This window comes from Notothenia coriiceps, unplaced genomic scaffold (assembly GCF_000735185.1).
Source record: "Notothenia coriiceps isolate Sejong01 unplaced genomic scaffold, NC01 NC01_scaffold00016824, whole genome shotgun sequence".
NCBI lineage: Eukaryota > Metazoa > Chordata > Actinopteri > Perciformes > Nototheniidae > Notothenia > Notothenia coriiceps.
Genome location: NW_011349525.1, coordinates 68,036 through 89,384, shown reverse-complemented (window position 1 = coordinate 89,384; position 21,349 = coordinate 68,036). Strand labels below are relative to the sequence as shown.

The 21,349-nt window shown below is 39.3% G+C and overlaps 1 protein-coding gene across 14 annotated transcripts in view; it reads left to right on the top strand.

Moving 5' to 3' along the window:
- Positions 1-1,009: 1,009 nt before the first annotated feature.
- snap91a (synaptosome associated protein 91a) overlaps positions 1,010-21,349 on the top strand; it is a 26,710-nt gene continuing 6,370 nt past the window's right edge. For 2 of the 14 annotated variants that reach the window (XM_010776252.1, XM_010776250.1), the window contains exons 1-18: positions 1,010-1,114; positions 2,111-2,204; positions 2,639-2,750; positions 3,345-3,451; positions 3,539-3,580; positions 10,625-10,686; positions 10,962-10,970; positions 11,496-11,508; positions 11,754-11,938; positions 12,038-12,123; positions 13,476-13,490; positions 13,731-13,940; positions 15,577-15,654; positions 16,907-17,155; positions 18,315-18,398; positions 18,694-18,762; positions 19,784-19,933; positions 20,416-20,487. In XM_010776252.1, coding sequence (XP_010774554.1) covers positions 1,020-1,114; positions 2,111-2,204; positions 2,639-2,750; positions 3,345-3,451; positions 3,539-3,580; positions 10,625-10,686; positions 10,962-10,970; positions 11,496-11,508; positions 11,754-11,938; positions 12,038-12,123; positions 13,476-13,490; positions 13,731-13,940; positions 15,577-15,654; positions 16,907-17,155; positions 18,315-18,398; positions 18,694-18,762; positions 19,784-19,933; positions 20,416-20,487 — 1,732 coding nt within the window. In that variant the 5' untranslated portion in view covers positions 1,010-1,019. The remainder of the gene's footprint in view (positions 1,115-2,110; positions 2,205-2,638; positions 2,751-3,344; positions 3,452-3,538; positions 3,581-10,624; positions 10,687-10,961; positions 10,971-11,495; positions 11,509-11,753; positions 11,939-12,037; positions 12,124-13,475; positions 13,491-13,730; positions 13,941-15,576; positions 15,655-16,906; positions 17,156-18,314; positions 18,399-18,693; positions 18,763-19,783; positions 19,934-20,415; positions 20,488-21,349) is intronic. The other 12 variants (XM_010776253.1, XM_010776251.1, XM_010776255.1 and 9 more) reach the window with 12 other exon arrangements.

The following is a 21,349-nucleotide window of genomic DNA, read 5'->3' as shown; positions in this document are numbered from 1 at the left end:
GGAAGTAATAATCTGTTTGGGGTATTTTTCGTTGCCAGCTTTCTCACAGGGCTGGGAAACACATCGATATTTTACTACTAGATATGACCGTTAATATGGCATAAAAGTCTTTTCCTGGTTTTAAAAGGCTGCATACCAGTGAAATTATATCATTTGTCAGCCAATATATATCCACATAACTAATGATTATACATACAACATTTCATTATAGGATTACTTTTGTAGAAGCACCGGTAGTTAACCTTAGGATAGCACCTTGGGATTGCTGTGAGCAATGAAAAGTGCTTTATAAATCGAATTTATTTATTATTATTAACCGTACAATATTGATGAAATATTGAGGTATTTGATGAGAAATATGTTGATTTTTGATTTTAGCGAACACCTACTGGGGTTGGGCAATATATTGGTATTATATCGTTATCGTATCTAACAACAAACCATCTTAGATTTCTGATATTGTTATATGACATAGGTGTCTTTTCCTGGGATTAAATGTTGCTTTACAGTAAACCTAACCCTAAACCTAAACCTAACCCTAACCCTAAACCTAAACCTAACCCTAAACCTAACCCTAAACCTAAACCTAACCCTAACCCTAAACCTAAACCTAACCCTAAACCTAACCCAACCCTAACCCTAAACCTAACCCTAAACCTAACCCTAAACCTAACCCTAAACCTAAACCTAAACCTAAACCTAAACCTGACCCTAACCCTAACCCTAAACCTAACCCAACCCTAACCCTAAANGGGTATGTGGAGGCTCTTAAAATGCCTTGAAAGAAAATACCCTAAGACAGAGCCGAGATGTTTCAAAATGTCAGGAAACGATTAGCTTAAAGCTCCCATCATGGGAGCTTTAAGCTAATCGTTTCCTGACATTTTGAAACATCTCGGCTCTGTCTTAGGGTATTTTCTTTCAAGGCATTTTAAGAGCCTCCACATACCCTGATCTGAGTTGACATTGAAGACTGTGAATATGTTTTACTGATGAGTGTTTCCTCCTCAGGCTACGACATGTCCACGTTCATCAGACGCTACAGCCGCTATCTGAACACGAAGGCCTTCGCCTACAGACAGATGTCTTTTGACTTTGTCCGAGTCAAGAAAGGGTACCTTTTTCACTTCTCTCACAACACTACCGTGCCACACTACAGAATTTCTATTGACTATTGATTTTTAGCTTATCGATTTAAAAAATGCCTGTTTCTTACATGACCTCCATATCGATCAGAATAGCACACCTCACATAAATGTCTCATAAATGTGTAAGGAATGTAATGCTTGTTTTGTTCAAAAACCCTAAAAAAATTACATCCAGTCCAATGGAAGTGGTTCAGGAATGTGTTTGGGAGAGGAATTCTCTCTGGGGGGATCTTTGGGACTTTAGCTTTTGCAGACCATTTACCTGCACACAAACCTTTAGAACACACTATAGGAAAGGGAAACCCCCAAAAAGCAAAATAGTGCCTTTTAAAAATGTTTCTTAACCACTTTTTTTTGCATGACTAACACAAGAAAATGACGAGACCAATTATTAAAATTGTTGAAGAAAAAAGACGAGACTAAAACTGAAACAAATAGTCACATTTGTTCTAATGCAGCAGTTTAGTGTCCTGTGCCACGCACCATATCAGGACAGGAAGCTAACCATGATAATGCCTTTTTTTGCATAATAAAGACAGTTTGAAATGACAAGACCTGGAAGAAAGCAACAAGCTGATATTTTGTCTCAAATAGATTTACTTAAATATAATGTGTAAGAGTTTCAATTAAAACACGATTCAAAAACTTGTTTTGGTCAGGTTGATTAAATATGATGGAGGACATTTGACACTAAGACTAAGTTCAATAATAACTGAGAAAATGACCACTGAGTGTACTGAATGCAGAGATGAACACAGGGTGGGTCATTAATCATGCTTACAGAGGGAACAGTTCTGTTTAGCTGGCAGACACAGAGTCCCTCAGGCCAAATATAAATGCAGGATAGAGATCAGGTACTGGATACTGTATGTGTAACAGGTACAGACAGGTGTTCTATAAGTAGACAGTCAGTCTGAGAGCTGATGCTTAGTTGTGACATTTTCTATTTCTTTGTGTGTCAGAGCTGAGGGAGTGATGAGGACCATGGCGGTGGAGAAGCTGTTGAAAGGAATGCCCACCCTCCAGAGCCAGATCGACGCACTGCTGGATTTTGAAGTGAGTGACACTCGCTAATAGGGAACAAAGTCACTTTGAACGGTTACTGAACTTTCTGAGGGATAAACACAATCACAAAAAAGCTGCGTAGAATGCATCTATGACAACTTGTAAATTGCAGCACCTTTTACTGTATGGAGCTTATTTACATAAAAAATGTATAAACACATTTCTTTTTTAATAAGGTATATTTATAATCTAGTCAAGTTTTGATCATTGTAAGTAAAGGTGTTTAATCTGGAACTTTTCAATATGGTGTAGATGTATTTTGTGGATATAACATATGACTGTTAACCTCTAACATGATTCGACTTTAATAGGATTTATTGTCTTTTAAATGCAATACTTATTGTTTTTATTATTAAAAGCTAGTTTGTGTTCCTTATAATCATATCCAAAATCCTAATCACACTGTTTCTTTTGTTTTGTCGCAGGTGCATGCACCAGAACTGAACAACGGTGTGATAAACGCCTGCTTTCTCCTGCTCTTCAAAGATCTGATCAAGTTATATGCCTGCTACAATGACGGCATTATAAACCTGCTGGGTAAAAATCACCCCTTTCACCTAAATAACAAAAGAATAACAATTTATTAACGTTAAAAGATGAGGTTATTGTATTATCTTCTAAATACTTTTTAGCTTCACTACCCTCTCTGTTGCACTCAGCTACAGTCTAATTATTCCTCCAGTACTGACAAAATAAATCTTTAAAAATGGTTCACAACTACACAAATCTATTGTTAAAAGAAATAGTAGTTTTCTATAATAGCTGAGCCCTTTGCTTTAAGCGATAAATACTCCAACAGAAGCATTTGTCTGCACTATTTTCAGGTCTGGTACTTTAGCCAATATTGACAGCAGCACAAAACTGCATGATGGCTCAACTCAAAATTATCTAAATTGCCTAGCTGCATGGTATGAAGATTTACTCACTTATGTGTTTTTAATTTTGTTTGGACAACAGCGGAGCTCTGTTACAGAGGAATAAAATATATCAGGCTTTTGCTACACAGAAAATACATTGTAGCAGGATTGATCCTGTTGGTTTTATTCTTTTCATGTGATTTATTGAAACATAAAATATCACCAGAGCTATTTCTTAACCTAAATATTAACATTTAAATCCTCTGTTATCCAGAAAAATTCTTCCAGATGAAGAGAAGCCAGTGCAAAGACGGGCTAGAGATCTACAAAAGATTTCTGGCACGAATGATCCGGGTTTCAGAATTCTTCAAAATTGCTGAGGTAGCCTGCAGAGCATGTTATATCACTGAATATCAGCTTTATCTTAAACTGTTTTGGTAACTGTTTGGTCACTGTCTTCTTTTACAGCAAGTGGGAATAGACAAAAATGACATACCAGAACTCACTCAGGTAGGGCTTTTCTTTATCTTTTATTTATTGTCATGAACCCTTCATTGGTCCTTTAAATGGACCTATCATGCAAAATGCACTTTTGTACGTCTTTTATACATGAATATGTGTCCCCGGTGTGTCAGGTAGCTCACCAAGTGTCAGAAAACACAACCCTCTCTCTTTTCCTCCATACCCAAATCTCTAAAAACGGGGCTGCAATGGAGCTGATACAGATTTGAAATATCTCTGACGTCAGAAACGGGGTGCTCCGCCTATATGGGCAACTCTCCACCTATCAGGGGAATTCGAGGTTGCGTGGCATGGTAACAGCATGGTAACAGCATGGTAACAGCATGGTAACAACATGGTAACATGACGCTCGTGCCTCGCCCCCCTCCTTTGCAGGGGGGCGTGGTCAGCTGCAGCTCATTTGCCACAGAATCAGCCCTTGTGAAGACAGGGCTGGAATAGAGCAAATAGAGCGAAATGAGGCATGGCTAAAATGCATGATCTGTTTGGTATTTTGAAAAAAATATATATGGCATGATAGGTCCACTTTAAGTTTGTTAGGCTACGTACTAAAAGAACATGTCAGCGTTTTTCTAACTACGGAATGCCATGTAAATCTTTTTTTTCTGCTGCATTCCTAATAATGAGACTTTTACAGGAAACCATGCTATGTTGTACAAGAGGCATATCACACACGTGCATTTCAATTGTCCATGCAACCATTGACCTGTTGCCTGTTGATTGACAGCTCCTGTGTGCCCTCATTCTCTTTCCATTTGCAGAGATGCAGATTGATCTTTCAGAATGAGAGAGTGAGTAGCGAGCACAGAGCTAGCTTTTGGGAGCAAACAGCTTTGTGAAGGCAGACTTTTGACTGTACTGAATTGAAACACAGCGCGTGCACACAGCCGGCAGAGAAACATCAGGCACTCTGATGAAGAGGGATGATGTGACTGGAAGAGCTGATTGGATAAACTGTGATATGCTGAGCAATGCTGCTGAGCAATGCTGCTGAGCGGACGGCTGTTTTCTGCTTCTATACTCTGAGTTTAACATAGTTTCAGTTCAACAATATAAGGACACAGCAGATAGTGTCGCAGTTTTTTCTCTTTTCTTGTCTGTTTTCTTTATCTTTGGGTCACTGAAAAAAAGTGATTCTTAAAATGCATATTCTTTTCCTGTTGTATACTAGATAAGCCTGAGGCTCTTTTGTGGAAATTCTTTAAGAGGTCTCTTTTAAGACATGGCTAAATTGATGAGGTGCATGAACATTTACCTTGACAAATAATTAAAACAGTAATGTTTTACAAGTGTATTGTATTGTGAGAATTCAAATTGTAGATGTTGTGTTGGATCGGCAGAACTAATCAAATCCATTGTTTAATTTCAATGGATTTTTGTCAAAGCCTTGTTGAGATTTGCAAAATTAGCTTGAGTCAAAGCTAAGTGCCTGCATTATGTTTTTAGGCTACATTTGTGGCCAGAATATAGGTATAGTATGACATTTTGGATACAAACCTAATTTGATTTCGTTCTGGGAGTTAGATGAGAAGATTGATACCACTCTCAATAATGTACAGTTAAATATGAGCTGGCACATGGTTGGCTTAGCATGAACTCTGCAAAACGGGGGAAACAGCTAGCTTAGTTTTTTGTTCTAGCCGAGGTGTCTTATCTGTTGTTCTTTAATCTATAAAAAAACGTAATACTATCTGTGGTTTATTGTGTTATCTGGTGGCGGCATACGGTTCGCACATATGCTTGCTAACTGCCTTTGCTAGCATTGCTATTAGCGGGTGTAATAGCTTTAAGAGGTTATATTTAACATTTAGGGTTTCAAATTAATGTACCGGTCACTACATAGAATTTTCTACTGCAACTATCCCCACGCAAATACACAGTGTACCCGCGACAGTTACAATGAAGGGCTCGATAATCAGCTCACGGCATATACAGTAGGTGTAAGCAGAGGTAAAGTGCTATTTCTATAGGTGGTGTGTGGACCTCACATAGGGGAGTCCGGGGGAAGATTTTTTTTTTAATATTGAAGTTAAATGCATCAATCTGTTGCACTTTGAGATCAAAATGAAGAGATCTATGGATACATCTCTCAACACCCATATGAAAAAGAACTGTAAACAGATTTTCTTTTATAACTCCCCTTTTAAACTGTATTCTTGTTTTACTGTCTTTTATACCTGTTTTTAATGTATTCTCTTATTTTTTTATGCCTATAATGTATGGAGCTATTTCAGGGTCATAAGTTTTGATCATTCAAAAAAATACAATTTATTTGAAAGTTCAAGTTTTCATCCTGAACTTTGAAACATACAATGATGTATTAAAAATAAGTATTTGAAATAATTTTTCAGGTAGAATATTATTTTTGATTCAGTGCAGCATTTTTTTGTATAAAATATTTATTTTCAGATTTCACTTTTATACATATTTTGATATTTGAATCCTTATTTTTTTCAGTTACATTTTTATCGTTTTCAGATTCAAAACAATTATTTTTTCAGTTAAAAATCTTGTTTTTTCAGGTTTCACATTGCTTTTGACCTTCAGATCGTTTTTCGCTTTCAGATCTTTTTTTTTCGCTTTCAAACTTTTGGCCCTGATGTTGCTTGGGGGGGCGGGGCTTAGCAAAGAGTAGTTTGGCATCCTGAGTGACAGGCCTTCCTCTGTCATGTTGCCTTCATGGATGTTAGGTAGCGCGAGAAATATAACTCAATACTTTCTATACACGATAATCCCGTGATAGGTGGGAAATAAAACTGATACCAGCGTCAAAGTTTCGTTAAGCGAGCTGTTGAGCATCGTAGTTGGCAACAATCAAGGTATAAGCGCAATAAACTGTGATAGAATGTGAAATTACGTATCCGCAACGAGCCAGTAGGTTGTTCTGGTGGACCTGACGCCATCCCCCGCTGTCTCACGGAGAGATACCGGAGGTCCTTCCTTCCTGCAGCGGTCAGACTATACAACCAGCACAGCCTCTAGACCCCGCACAAAATAACTCAGACTATAACACCTCTTGTTGATAAATACCAACTATGTGCAATATTTGCAGTATTTGCAATATATATATATGCCGTTAAAAACTGTGCAATATATAGGCTACCTGGCTGCTAAATCCGCAGAACTGTCACAGGGTGTGTATTATGTAAAATGTGTAACTTTAAAAATATATATAATGTCTTTTNTGTGTTGTTTTGTGCGGGGTCTAGGGGCTGTGCTGGTTGTATCGTCTGACCGCTGCAGGAAGGAAGGACCTGCAGTATCTCTCCGTGAGACAGCGGGGGATGGCATCAGGTCCACCAGAATAATCTGCTGGCTCGTTGCGGATACGTAATTTCACATTCTAGCACAGTTTATTTGTACTTGATTGTTGCCAACTACGATGCTCAACAGCTCGCTTAACGGAACTTTGACGCTGGTCTCAGTTTTATTTCCCACCAATCACGGGAGTATTGTGTATAGAAAGTATTGAGTGATATTTCTCGCGCTACCTAACTAACATCCATGAAGGCAACATGACAGAGGGAGGCCTGTCACTCAGGATGCCAAACTACTCTTTGCCAAGCCCCGCCCCTCAAGCAACATCAGGCCCAAAAGTTTGAAAGCGAAAAAACGGTCTGAAAGTGAAAAACGATCTGAAGGTGAAAAGCAATGTGAAACCTGAAAAAACAAGATTTGAAACTTAACAAATAATTGTTTTGAATCTGAAAACGAAAATCTGAAACTGAAAAAAATAAGGATTCAGATATCAAAATATGTATAAAAGTGAAATCTGAAAATAAATATTTTATTCAAAAAAATTGCTGAACTGAATCAAAATAATATTCAACCTGAAAAATGATTTAAAATACTTATTTTTATTTTGAATACATCATAGTATTTTTCAAAGTTCAGGATAAAAACTTGAACTTTCAAATAAATTGCATTTTTTTGAATGATCAAAACTTATCCCTGAAATAGCTCCATAATAATGATCATATGCCTCGGAAATACTTGTTTACATTAATCATGACCAAACCGTTTGAGACCCACTGAGATAACTTAGACTAAAGTTAACTAAACACTCAGAGAGTCCTTTAGCTCATCTGAGCCTCTCAGTCGGATAGGAGATAGTTCTCCCTCCACCTTGTTGTGGAAACAGCTCCTTATATCCGTTAGCGTAGCTAGCTAGCACCAGATGCTAACAACAACAACAACAATCTCCGGTAGCAGTGGGCACTCTCTCTCTCGCTCGCGCACGCACACAAAATGGCTCGTGCCACACAGAGAGAGCGGTGGCGAGGGCGGTTGGGGGCGGGTTTGGCGCAGTGGTTAGAGTGTTGGTCATCAGATCAAGGGGCGTTGGTGAGAGCGTTGGTCATCAGATCAAGGGGCGTTGGTGAGAGCGTTGGTCATCAGATCAAGGGGCGTTGGTGAGAGCGTTGGTCATCAGATCAAGGGGCGTTGGTGAACTCCAGTTCGAATCCCGCCTCGGCCGGCACTGCGTCAGGCCGTTGTGTCCTTGGGCAAGACACTTTACCCGCATTTGCTCCTGTGGGTAATGTCCACAGTAATGACTCTTACATGCCTAATATGTGTAACGTGTAATTGTAAAGCGCTTTGAGCACCTGAAAAAGCACTCCAATAAAAAACTGTAATGCATTATTATTATTATTATTAGAGCCAAGCTTGAATGAAACACAGAGACCCAGAAATACGTGTATTGTAGCATAATATTATCGACTCAATCTTTTTTCAAATGATCAATTTCACACAATTTCACACAATTTCACACTTGGGCGTGCTTAGGGGGTGCTATGGCTATCCTAGGGGGAGCTGCAGTGCCCCCCTGGCGCCACCTATGAGCCTAGCGCTAATACTGTTCTCAGTGTTTCCCCTACCATTGTCTTGGGGGTGCTGCGCCACCCCAACGGATTTTTTTTTTATGGCCTATAGCGCCAAATCGAAACTGAAGATAATCTATCTACGGTCACTTTTCACATTGAACATGTGCTCTTTTATTAAAGTGGACCTATTGCTATATTGGAAACATATATTGTAGGGCCATACCGATACAAAACATGTCTGTGAAGTTTTTTGCTAAAAAATACCAAACAGATCACCCATTGTAGCAATGCCTCATACTGCTCGCCTCATACCCCTCTTTTGCAGCCCTGTTGCAAACAGGCTGATTCTGCTTTAGCCACGCCCCTTTGTAGCATCACGCAGCTTTAACCTGCTAGAGATTTCTACCGGGGGAAAGCTCAGCTAAACGCTGCAGTGATTAAACGCCCTCATCCCGCCCTGGCAGCACCCCCCCAAAGCAGTAAACCTAGGGGAAACACTGGTTCTGATTCTTTAGGGTAGATTTACAAGCATTTTACAAAATGGTGCTAAATGTCTCTGCTAGCCTGATAAATGCAAGGTCAGTGATGGTTTTTGAATGACACCACCATTTTTCTTACCATCCTATGTCCACCAGTGTTTGCCAAGAAACATTTTGCAATAAATGATCAGGACAGGATGACATCCTTCTTCAAAACCCATCTCATTTTATTCAAGCCTGGTCTTTCCAAATGAGATACTGGTGATACATTTTGATTAATGTGTCCAGTGGAGCAAACTATATCAATCTCCTGGATCTCTGCACTGTAGTGGATAAATCTCAGTCTTAAACACCGATTTCTGTTCTTATCCCTCCCGGGAGGTATTACTGAAGCACAAACAAGTCAGAATAATATCACCATCTGAAGTGTTGTTATGTCATCACACTCTGTTTTTAGAATAGAGAGTAGATACAGAAACACAGACACAGAAAAAGGTGATGATATGATGTGATATGATGAGACCCACTGAGATAACTTAGACTAAAGTTAACTAAACACTCAGAGAGTCCTTTAGCTCATCTGAGCCTCTCAGTCTGATAGGAGATAGTTCTCCCTCCACCTTGTTGTGGAAACAGCTCCTTATATCCGTTAGCGTAGCTAGCTAGCACCAGATGCTAACAACAACAATCTCCGGTAGCAGTGGGCGCTCTCTCTCGCAAAAAAAAAATGAGTCCATCATATCACATCATATTTCCAACATAGTGCCAGAAGGCCAGCTGTCACATCCACTAGGATATGGTTCAGCAACTTTTATATTGGCATCTACGGATGGTAACTTCTCCTATATGTTTCTTGTTATAGAGCTGTGTCTTTTTTTGCCTGCAGGAAGTATTTTTTTGCGTGTTAGGAACAGACAAATTAAAGTCTCTGGATGATAAATGTTCCCTCTTAGTGCCAAGACTAAAAATGATCAGCCTCTTTGCCTTGTTGGTCCTTTTAAGTTTTAGGAATAATAGACTAGACAGCTTTACATGGATAAATCCAGCAAATGGAGCAGGGAATCGAGGAAAAGTGAATTAGTGACTCATTGTATTGGCGGATTTAGCTTTGACCTCTGTCAATAGGCCTGCTGGATATTGAACCATCCTTTTAACTGCATGTTGGGAGGTGATAATGTCTCTTTTTGCCCCGAATGAGCATGCAGCTCTGAATTGTGGCAGGCTGGAACATTGATCTCTATTAGCATTGCAATGAACCTTGGTTCTGTTGCTGTTTTATTGGTAATTGTTTTTAGGTTGTTATTTGTTGTATCCAGTTTAATAACCCTAATGAATTTTGGAAACTCAATGCTACGACACATTTGGTTGGTGCTGGGCAAATATTGATAGCCATCACACAGCAAACCAGTTTGACTAGATAAATGTATGACTTGAAATGTAAACAACTGGCAGGATTTTTTTAATTGGGAAAAAAAGAGACTGAAGTTCAAAGATGAATAATTCATAGAGTTTGAGATTACATTGTCTGTCATTTGTCATTCGTGTTTCAAGAAAGATGTTACTACAGTATGACTTAAATCTAAGAAAATATTGAAACATTTTTCTCGTAAATGTATCTCCATAATTCCAAATTTTTCTTTGAATATTACCCCCCTTTGCCTGGTTTGAAAATAATATTTATAATATGAAAGTCCCGGTTGTATCACTCTCTCTTTATTATTCTACAGGCCCCACATAGTCTTCTGGAGTCCCTGGAGACCCACCTCGACACACTGGAGGGAAAGAAGCCGTAAGTAGTTCAATATAGCTGCAAGCTGTTTACTTTTTCAATCGTTTGCAACATGGATCTGAAGCTTTAATAATCCTGTAATTATACAGTTGAATGCTTCTTGGATTGCTAAAAGCTATGTCTGTAATGATTTTGGCTCTAGATAGCTGGATGTGCTATTACAGTGATTTAGCTTCTTCTCTTTGGCCTGTGTGATCAGTGTTACATCATAGGTTACCTTACTATTTCCTGTTACTTCTCTGACATGCACTTCCCTCTGTCTTTGCTTAACTCAGAGAGGATAAGTAAGTATTCTCTGTCAATGGGAAATGACCTAAATATAATTTATAGTTTGAGTCATTCTGAAGAAAGTACATCTGAGTCGGCATTTGTGTTGTGTTGAAGATGCAGTTTGTGACCTAATATTATTTCCATCATTATTGTCGTTGACATACTGTACAAAGGGAAATCTTCCCTTTGAACTCATGTCACTACTAACATAATCATCTTTGTTATCATGTGACCGTACAAACGTCCCTGACTGCCACAAAGCTTTAACAGGCATGCCTTTCAGAAACATTACTTCCTGTCAGTAATGTGGAAAAACAAAGCTTTGTCAAAGTGGACCATCACTCAGCAGTGCAGCGTGGGCCCTTTTAATTCCAGTCGTGTACTAAATGGAATTGCGTTGAAATGTTGCCTGCCTAAAAACAACACCAAAGTAACACTTAAGCTGTCACTTTGCTGCCTCCCATCTCCGTAACAGCTTTTATGTTTCAGCATGTACATCAGGAAACTCTTTAACTCATTTGCTTTCATTGTTTTTGCAGATCGCCCACCAAGGTAAGCTATATTCCATTATAATCATTATGTAATGTTAATAATGATAGTCTTTATAGCACTTGTGTATTAACAACTACAACATTTATAAATGCTTAATTTGACTTGTACCTTTACCCTTCACAGTTTACTACGAACAAGTAGTGATTCATTGTGAATTCATGTGTTGAAAAGCTGCTGAATCACATCAGCTTATATAACAGCGTCAGGTTTCATGTTAACAGGGGGTATGTGTTTTTTTGCTGCAGGAGGCTCCAGCCAACAACAGCGCCCCCCCTGTTCCCCCCACCGCTGCTGCTGCTGTTGCACCAGCAAGGCGCAACGCTCCAACTCCTGGAGGGGGCCCTCCTGCTCGCCCCGGGCCTCCTGTCAAACCTCCTCCACCCACTATCACCCCCACCCCTCCAGCCCCAACCACCACCACTACCAGCAAGTAAGAGTCACTCAACAATGTTCCAAAGTTTTTGAGCTGAGCTGTTGGCATTGCATTAGAAACAGGTCTCTCAACCCCCTCTCTCTTTTTCTGTGATAGTGATCTTGATTGCTTCTTGTTGGATCTCGACCCAATGGCCTCCTCCTCAACAAAGGGAGCCACTTCCTCCATGACTGGATGGGGAGGTGACAATAGCCGAACTTGGATTTTCCGCTTAGTGCACTAGCATTTCCTTTAACCCCGCCTCCCAGCCGCTCAGTCTCGGTTAAATCGGCCAATAGTGAATTTTACAATTTAAATGACACAATTATTAACATGAGGGCTATCTAACTGTTCATTCTAAGAAGCTGATATAGTTAAAACAATTAACCAATTATTTCCAGACGTTTCTTTCTTAAATTGGTCAAATTGAAATCCAACGCTTTCCCTGTTTGCAGTTCTCTTTAAACATCATTGAGTGGTAGGTTTACCCTATGGAATTCTTAATAATTACCAATGGGTCCTGGATTTCAACTTCTCATTTCTATGCCTTTTGCATGACAACTCTTGCTAGCAGATTTTAGCAGCTGTAGGTAGTTAACTAATTGCTAACCCACAATTTGGTTGAAAACACTGTTTTAACTTTAGCATTCGATGCAGTGAGTAGATGATGTTACTACACTGGAAGTATTAAACCTAATGTAACCTGCCACCCTACATCAAAATATATTGAGCTAACGAGACGCTGCTAGGACTCAAATGAAAGCTTAAATACAACTCTAGGTACTAAGCTAGGTACTGCCGGACATGCTAACGGTTTCAGCTTTTCCTAGTTCAGAGCTAATAAACAAACAGTAAGTCTAGCATTGTTTTTGATGAGATGTTCTTTGGCCTAAACTTGTATGTATTTACAGAGAACCTTTTTTAATATACATGAATTCCATCAAAGGCAAAATAACCATGCTAATGTTTGGATTTTTTATCTCTTCAAATACAGACTTGTTTTATTAGGACAATTTTTCAAAGCATAAAGTGAGTTGAGGTCCCTGTCAAGTAATTTGAATATTACAGTAAAAGTAATGGAAAATAATTGCTGCTTAGAAGAGGCATGGGAAGGGGAAATCAATACTAAAATCTATTGTCTGATTTGAAAAACGATCGGCAGTAATAGCAAGTATACATCTTTAGTATATTAACTAAAACAGCATTGGTCTTTTATAATTATTCCGTATAGTACATTAAAGAAGTGGTACCCTTGTTGATGCTTTTTTTGAACAATGTGGTAAATTACAGAGCATTTCCCATTTCAAACCTGATGTTGCTCTTTGGCATGCCCTCCGTTTATCCCAACATCCCAACCCTGAACATGGCCGTAGTCCAACTGTTCTCTAAATTACATAAAGGAGCTTTTAGCATTATTGGAACTTACTATTGGCTCATGACTGCTTTTTATCTGGCTTGTTCTCTATAGTGTTGGCAGCTTGCAAATACAAACATTTCATAATTTCATACAAATAGATCATCCTCTCACCTGTGTTTCTGTCTGTCTGTTGTGCAGATCTCTTGGCTGAGGGTGAGTACTCTCTTGATCTTATCCCAGAAAGGCCGGCAGGCATTTCATTTTTCTCCACTTGGCTTTTTCTAACTGAATTTCTCAATTCACCTATTGTCAAACTATTTTCACATTTAGCGCCTGCTAAGCATGTCTTTGTTTACACTTTTCAGTCTCTCTGACACTGCCGTCTTCCTTCTATCTTTTTTCTCCTATTTCTCTCTTCTGGGGGATTGTGACTGATGGGGTTTATACAAATAGCAACTCCGGCTGCCGCTGATGAAGCCTCTGAAGCTCTCCTAGAGGAGGAAGAGTCAGCTGAAGTGGCTGTTGCAGTAGCTGCTGCTCCTGTAAGACCCGCACCTCCCTCCGCTGCAGCTACTATTGCCGCTGCTGCTGCAGCCGCCCCAGTCCCCGCCTCACTGCCAGCTTCAGCTCCCACCACAGCCGTAGAGATGGACTTTTTCGGAGGTCAGTCTGGGTCGGGGATATACTGTAGGCCTGCCAGCTTATCTACACCAAACCCCTTTTTATTTGAGTATTTTGCTGATTACTTTGTAAAAAAACATAGGGAAAGCAATGGGATTGTATTATTACTCCCTATATTTGCATTTAGCCAGTTTTAACAAGTAAATTACTTAATCAAAAACCATACAAAGTTTGATGTTGTACATCAGATTATACGTTAATGTGATGTATGTATACTTTGTGTGATATCTAGAAATGAGGAGAATCTCATGCAATTTGTTTCTGCTACAATCAAGTATGGAAATGTACTTTATGGCATTAAAGATGGCATCATAGCCCCTGATTGTGACACTCAAGTATTGCAATTACATTTGAGTTCATAGCTAAACATCAGATTATAAAAAGTAAAATTACATATTTTTGAAAAATGTAAAGGGCTGTTCAAGAAAACACAAACTGCTCATTGAAGGTATTTCCAGAAACCTTAGTGACGCTTCTTACTATCTGTATACATTTGTTTTGATAAGTTGACTCTGTATAGGACATAAGTATTCCCCCCTATTGCAAAAGAAAGGTGTAGTATAATGCTTTATTTTTGTATGATTAATGTGAAAAACTGGAAAGACCAAAAGAGGTGCACCTTTCCTAATTCAGCAGTGAAATACGTTTTCACCCGGTCTTTGAGGATTCTGGAAATGTCTTCATCACAACTCTGTTGTTTCTTTCAAATGACCTTCTGAGCCGGGTACCCTATATACTGTTCAAAAAATTAATAGTGCTGTGAATCAAAAGTAATAGTTTTATATCATGTTTTCTAATGTTTAGCATTCAGCTTTGTTAAAACCATGTACACTCAGGTGCTAACATGCTAACATGCTAACGTCAAGCATTCACGCACTCTGTTTTGCATTGAGCACAGAGCAAAAATGTTTATCATTCATGGCACATCACGACAATATGAGCCAGTTTTATGTATTACTTGCTTTTCTCTGGGTTTACTTAAGGCTGCACAATTACTACAAAACACTTATTATTAGATCGGACATGAATGTGTTTCATCAGAGACTCATAAACTCACCTTAATTAACCCACAGCATCGTAATTAATCTTCTGTTATGACTCGTATTTTGGTGATCTATTGCCCTTTGGTTTATTTGTCCATCACCCTTAATGATTCTCCCCTCAATGACATACTAACAGTTTCACCCATATGTCAAGATGATGGCTGGATTTATTTAATCAGAGAAGTATCTGCTGAAAAGAGCTAATTGAGGTTTTATTTTTTCAAAGAAAGCCTCTTTCGTCCTTGACATTTCCCCCTCTTGTCACAGAGTACAAGTAACTTGTGACAACTTGCCTCATTTCACAAACCTGCACAGGTGGTGCACTCACTGAATGCAGCATTATGCAGCCCTTCAAAACTCACCAAGAGACTGATGCTACCATCAGATTATTCACTGCAATTACGGGGCTGCATATTTCTTGTATTCTCTGCTTTTTATCCTAATGCTGACCTTTCATTTTTTTTTTCTGTCCATTCCATCTGTTGACTCATCTTTTGTTCTTTACATCCATGTGTCTGTCGGTGTTATGTTTGTTGCGTTTGCGGTCTGGCTGTTTTTCGTCTGCTATACCCTAGATGCGTTTGCACCCTCCCCAGGAGACGGTCCTGCTGCTGTGGCCGCGGGCCCCGCTGCTGATGCTTTTGGTGGATCTGGTGGGTGACTCAACAGCATCTATATGTCTGTGTGTGTGTGTGTGGGAAAGCTGTGGCTTTTATTATATCAAAGCTGCTTCTGCTTACATATGAGACAGTAGAACCAACATATGCCTAAGGGCCTACTGTCTCACCCCAAATCCTGCTCTAATGCCCCAGCCATGAACCCTCTCCTCCCTCATCTCGACTACACTTTTCCTCTTAATATTCACCCAGTGCAGTAAAAAGCACAGTGCAGCTATTAACCTTTTTTTAAAAAAAAACAATTTCCTTTGGTAAACCTTACCCCTGATACTACCTGATACTACCTGGTGATTAGTCATTGTCAAGCTTTTCTAACCTTTTTTCTAACTTAATTAAGTCTCTCTCTCTGGCCTTGCATATGAACAGGACAATGACTGGAGCAATCTATGACATTCCCATTCAGTTTTTCTTGCAAATAGTTTTTGGACCATGCAAATGTTATAACTCGCAATGTTAAGATGAGAAAAGTTTTTGTTTTCTTTGCTCGATTTGCGTCACCAAAATAAAGGGTTATTCATTGGCCCATGCTACACTAACCAACCAAGTTGCATGGAATTCTGCCAGTAGTTTAATAGTTATTGCATTATTTGCTTTCTCTGAATGGAAAACTTTCAGTCCTGCTATTTGTTTAGTTCTGTTAGCTGTTAACTGTTAGCCACACACATCTTCCAAAACAGTCCATGCTAAACCAGTTGTTGTGGTACTTACTGGCTGTGAGTACTGAGTCAACACTCCATGATACAAGAAGTCCTTAGGAGAACAGTCATAAATGATCATAACAAATATGATGCTGATGGGTCCAGCAGTATGCAAGATGAGCTGTGGATAGACACATAGATACACACAGGACCAATCTCATTATCTTCTAATAGAGATAATAACAATGAACCAGGGACACTGAATTGGGTGTTATCATTAGTAACAAAACGAATTGGGCTCTGGGCCAGTCGACCAGAAGTTGTAGTCTATTATTATTTACTCAAGAAATGTTCCCCACTGTCTTATTATTTAATGGAAGCAGAGTGACTGTGTTATTGATTGACTTCCTTTGTACCTAACTGGGATTTAAAGCTTCAGAAGCCTCACAAACATGCTTTTTACAGTGTTTGTTGCTTTAACAAATCCCTCCTTCCCCTTCCTCACCCACTTCACCACACCCTTCCCTTCTTCTCTAATCATAACCCCCTCCTAACTAATCATCACCACCGCCTTGCTGCTCTTCCTGAAGACCCTTTCGCTACAACAGAGGGGAGTGCAGACATTGCTCCAGAGATGGACCTGTTCGCCATGAGGCCCACTGACAAGGGGGCCATCATCACTCCCTCCTCTAGTGAGGCGCCGACCATCGTCGTCCCCATCTTCGTCCCCATCGTCGTCCCCATCGCTGCCCCCGCTACCCCCACCCCTTCTTCCACCACCACCACCGACACCACCACCACAGAGTCTGCAGCCGCTCCGACTCTAGATATCTTTGGTGGTAAAGTCTTCTCGCACTCATTATGCCTCTCACTGCATTGCCCTGCATTGTGACGATGATGATATTTTCTTTGATAATGGTGATGACTGCGTTGCCCTTGTTAGTGATGATGACAGTAGTGGCGATGATAATAACCTGCCCAGTCCCTACATTCCAGATTGTTTGTTCTATTTTCCATGATGCATTCCCTTTAGATGCAGATCATTTAGTCAAGTTAATCAAGCACATTGACCTCCTCTGCAGCTTTTACAAAATATAAAATGTATCAAAAATTAAGCCAATTGTAAAATAACCCCCTTAAATGGTTATTGTTGGGGACCAAAATGGCTAACTTGACATCTTTTGAGAATAACTAATAATTACTTTTTTTTTATTGACAGAGGTTGCTCAACTTGTTTTGATTATATGAACCTAATACTAACAAACAGACTCCGGGAAGAAAATTGTTTTCTTCTCATGCTTGTATTTTAGAAACTGTTACCCGAGAATGCTTTATTGTAGCTTATGCATTTTAGTTAAAAGGGAATATTGCTCAATGACAGAAATTGTATATTCTATCAATATCTTTCAATTCAGAAAAAGTGTGCATAATGGTTAAATGGATAGAAATACGTTACCCCATGATAAAAAAAAGAGTTATTGAAGTTTGTAGCTGAGCTAGCGGCATGGTTGAAAATAGAGCAATGTAAGGCAGCAACAATTGGCAGTTTTGTTAAGTACTAGTTAGCAAATGTTAGCAATGCTAACGGGCTAAAGTCTGCTGACTAGTCTATTAATATCAGCATTTTAGCTCAGTCCTCATGAGCATGTTAGCAGGCTTATGCTAACATTAAGCTCAAATCACAGCTATACCTCAAAAGTATAGCCTCAAAGAACTGCTGGCACTAGCATTGGAGATTGGAAAATAACTGCTATTTGATAGCAAAAAGCATTGAATGTCATCAAGATTCAATGATAAAAATAGCATAGTCTTCATGCTGAGCAATATACCCTTTTAACCTTTGCACTGTTCAGTTTTGCATTGCATTGTTACACAGCAACTTACCCTGTTTAATGACCCAACTATCTGCTTTCCCTCATCTCTCTTATGAACTCATCACTCTGAATGCACTGGACTTGAAATCTGAATGTACATTTGATTGTGTGTCCTTGTTCTTAGATATGTTTGATTCAATGCCTGAGCAAAGCCCTACCACAGAATCCAAAGCTGCTACCACTCCTAGCGTAGACCTTTTTGGTGCAGGTACAGGAGTTGATATCCATTTGTCTGTATGTGGAACCTGTTCATCTCTTCTGGTTTCCATACGTCTACTCCTCTGTCGACTGTTTTACTTTCCCCCACACGTCTTGGTTTGTCCCCCATAGTGGTATGAGAACTGTGCATGTACCCACGCGTCAAGTCTTGGATTGTCTTGTGGCTGCTTTCTATTTTAGCTGTGCCTTTCTACCTGCCACGCTAACACATTTTCTTTTGCTTCCGGACCTCTATGGTTTTCTTCTTTCTCGTATTCTGCCTATCGCTTGCGCTGGTAAATTAGACCTTCCTGCTGTTTCACGCGGGCCCTCTCCTTTGCCCGAGCCGGTTCTTTCTGGAGACATTGTGACCGGTAAGTCAAGCTGACACTGCATCACTGTTTTCCTTTTTCTCATGAAGAGTGCAGCCAGCTTCAAATTTTATGACGTTTTTGTTCCATGGTGCTGGTGTATGCACGCACATACACACCAGTTCTGTGCTACGAATGGTGCACGCTTCAAGGATGTGGATACACAGTTTAAGGGATATCTTTGACTGTTTTGAAGTAGAGTTGTTTGAGGTACTATCCATTGTCTTCAGAAGATGATAGTCGGCAAGCCCCCAGTTTGGAGAAACAGACAGGACTTCCAGCACAGAATCTCTAGCAATGTATTGTTTTGGGTGGGGCAGAAGCAAAACCTATTATAGCAACTTAATAGAAAAGCCCAAGGTATAGGCTATATTTAGAATATTTTCACCAATTGACCTTGCTGGGAGACAGTTCTTTTTTAACGAATAACTAAAGCTGCTATCTATGCTCTCTTCAAATAGACCAGACAACATTAAAATAATTATACATTTACCAAACAGGCACAAATAGACTTTGAAATCAAGACAGCAGAAGACCAGCAACCAATGTGTTCTGTGAGGTACAGAAACTGTTTTTGTCAATTGAGTCTCGTGGCCTTGAAGAGGAACACAGAATAATATAATGGCTTCTGTAAGAATGGGCTGTCCAACTGCAAGGTAAAGCTGTAAATATATCCTAAATAAAGCGTACACTTGAACTGATATTGATTTATTGCAAGGTGGTTTAAACCGTTTTAAGTTCTGCCCCTTTCAGTTTTTTCAAACTGTGGGCGGGCCATCCGCCATTCACTGTAAGTAAAATACGGACTTTGGATAAGTACCTCATACAATCCCACATCAAGCAATCCAAACGTTCCCTTAAGATGCAGAAGCCTGCTTTTTCTCTCGATGTCTGCTATGCTTTTAGAGTAGGCATACTGAGCAAAGCATTCTCCCCTTAGAAATAAAGCTGTCACTGATAAATGTAGTCATTGAGAGTAATTGAATCTCTTCCTGCTTCTGTCTCTGGCCGTCTCTCTCTTCAGACTCATATTCATCCCCAGAACCTTCTGAGGCTGCTTCTGCTCCTTATTCAGCCTCTGCTTCAGCTCCTGCTTCTGCTCCTGCAGCAGCTTCTAGCCCAGAGGCCTCCTCTCCACCCAAAGCAGAGCCAGCACCTGTCATTGACCTTCTGGGTACTGTACCACAGAACACACATATCTCTCACGACATGCTGAATGCAAATTGTTGAACTTGCATTTGAGTAATCTTATGCATCTCTTCTGGGTATTTTATTATCATCCGCAGTTGTTACAGTAAGGTCTTGAGTGTTTTTACCAGTACAACTATTGGATGTTTCAAGTGAACTTTATGAAGAGCTGAAAATGTTGCTTGCTGGGGTAAAAACAGATATCTGCAGATATCCAGAGGAGTCTTCTTAACAGGCATATGGCATCACTGAAAAAATGAATAGAAACAATGTTGATTTATTGGACGGAATTAGAGATGGATGGAAGATTTTTGTCTGCTGCATTCCTGCCAACTTTTGAATCAGTTAAAGCATTGCATTATGAACATCTTGTCCCCTACCACTAATTGTGTCCCAGTATGTGGTTCGGGGCTGACCTCTACCCCCTTTCTGCCCTTCATGCTGCAATGATAACTGGACGCCTTGCAGACTCCTTTGCCAGTCCTGTGGAGGAGACGAAGAGCTCTGCTCCTGGAGGGCCTGGAGATGATCTGCTGGGAGGTGAGTCTTATCTTACTCTCACATGTTTTGGTCCTACAGTATCAAAGCATTTGTATGTAAATCACAGTGTAATTAGACAGGCTGAATGGACCAGCACATTTTGATGACATTTCTTTTTATGTTTTTATGCTGGCAAAAGGCTCACAGAAATATTTTAGTTGATTGAATAATTATGCAGGAAGTAATGATGGAGATGCATTCGTCAAATTGATAATGACACAGACTTGGCAGGACTAGTTTAATTTTACAATACAGCGGTTCCAAAGTGGAAATGTCTGATATATGTCTGGCCACAATGATATCATAGACAATTCCCATCTAATTTCTGTTGCTGCTGTTTTGCCAATAGTTAAAGAATAAGTGTATCAGAAAAAGTTATTTGTATTCCTTAAGGAATACTTAAAAATGACCATTTGTATATCAAATATTCCCCTTTGTTACTTTAAACAGCAAAACTATATACATTTACAAACATGCACACTACTCTTTTATCCATACATTTACTAACTAATTTCCAAACACAACCATTACACAAAAAGTATATTTAATCTATTCACAATTTATAATAAAGATATGTTAAAAAAAAAAAAAAGAGTATCTCATAGTAAGGATTAAAGAAAATGTATGTGTTTAGGAACTAGTTAGCATGTTTAGATACTTGCGATCACTGATAGAGATGCATGCTCCTTATAATTTAAAATGTTTGCTATTTTTTTTTACAAATTGTTTTTAAAATGATCTAGAGATCAATTAATTAATTGAAATATTTTGATTATGGATTATTTATGAATCCATATATACATATATACGTTACAGCTCACTTAAAAACATGGTTCACTGATAATTACACCTGCACACACTA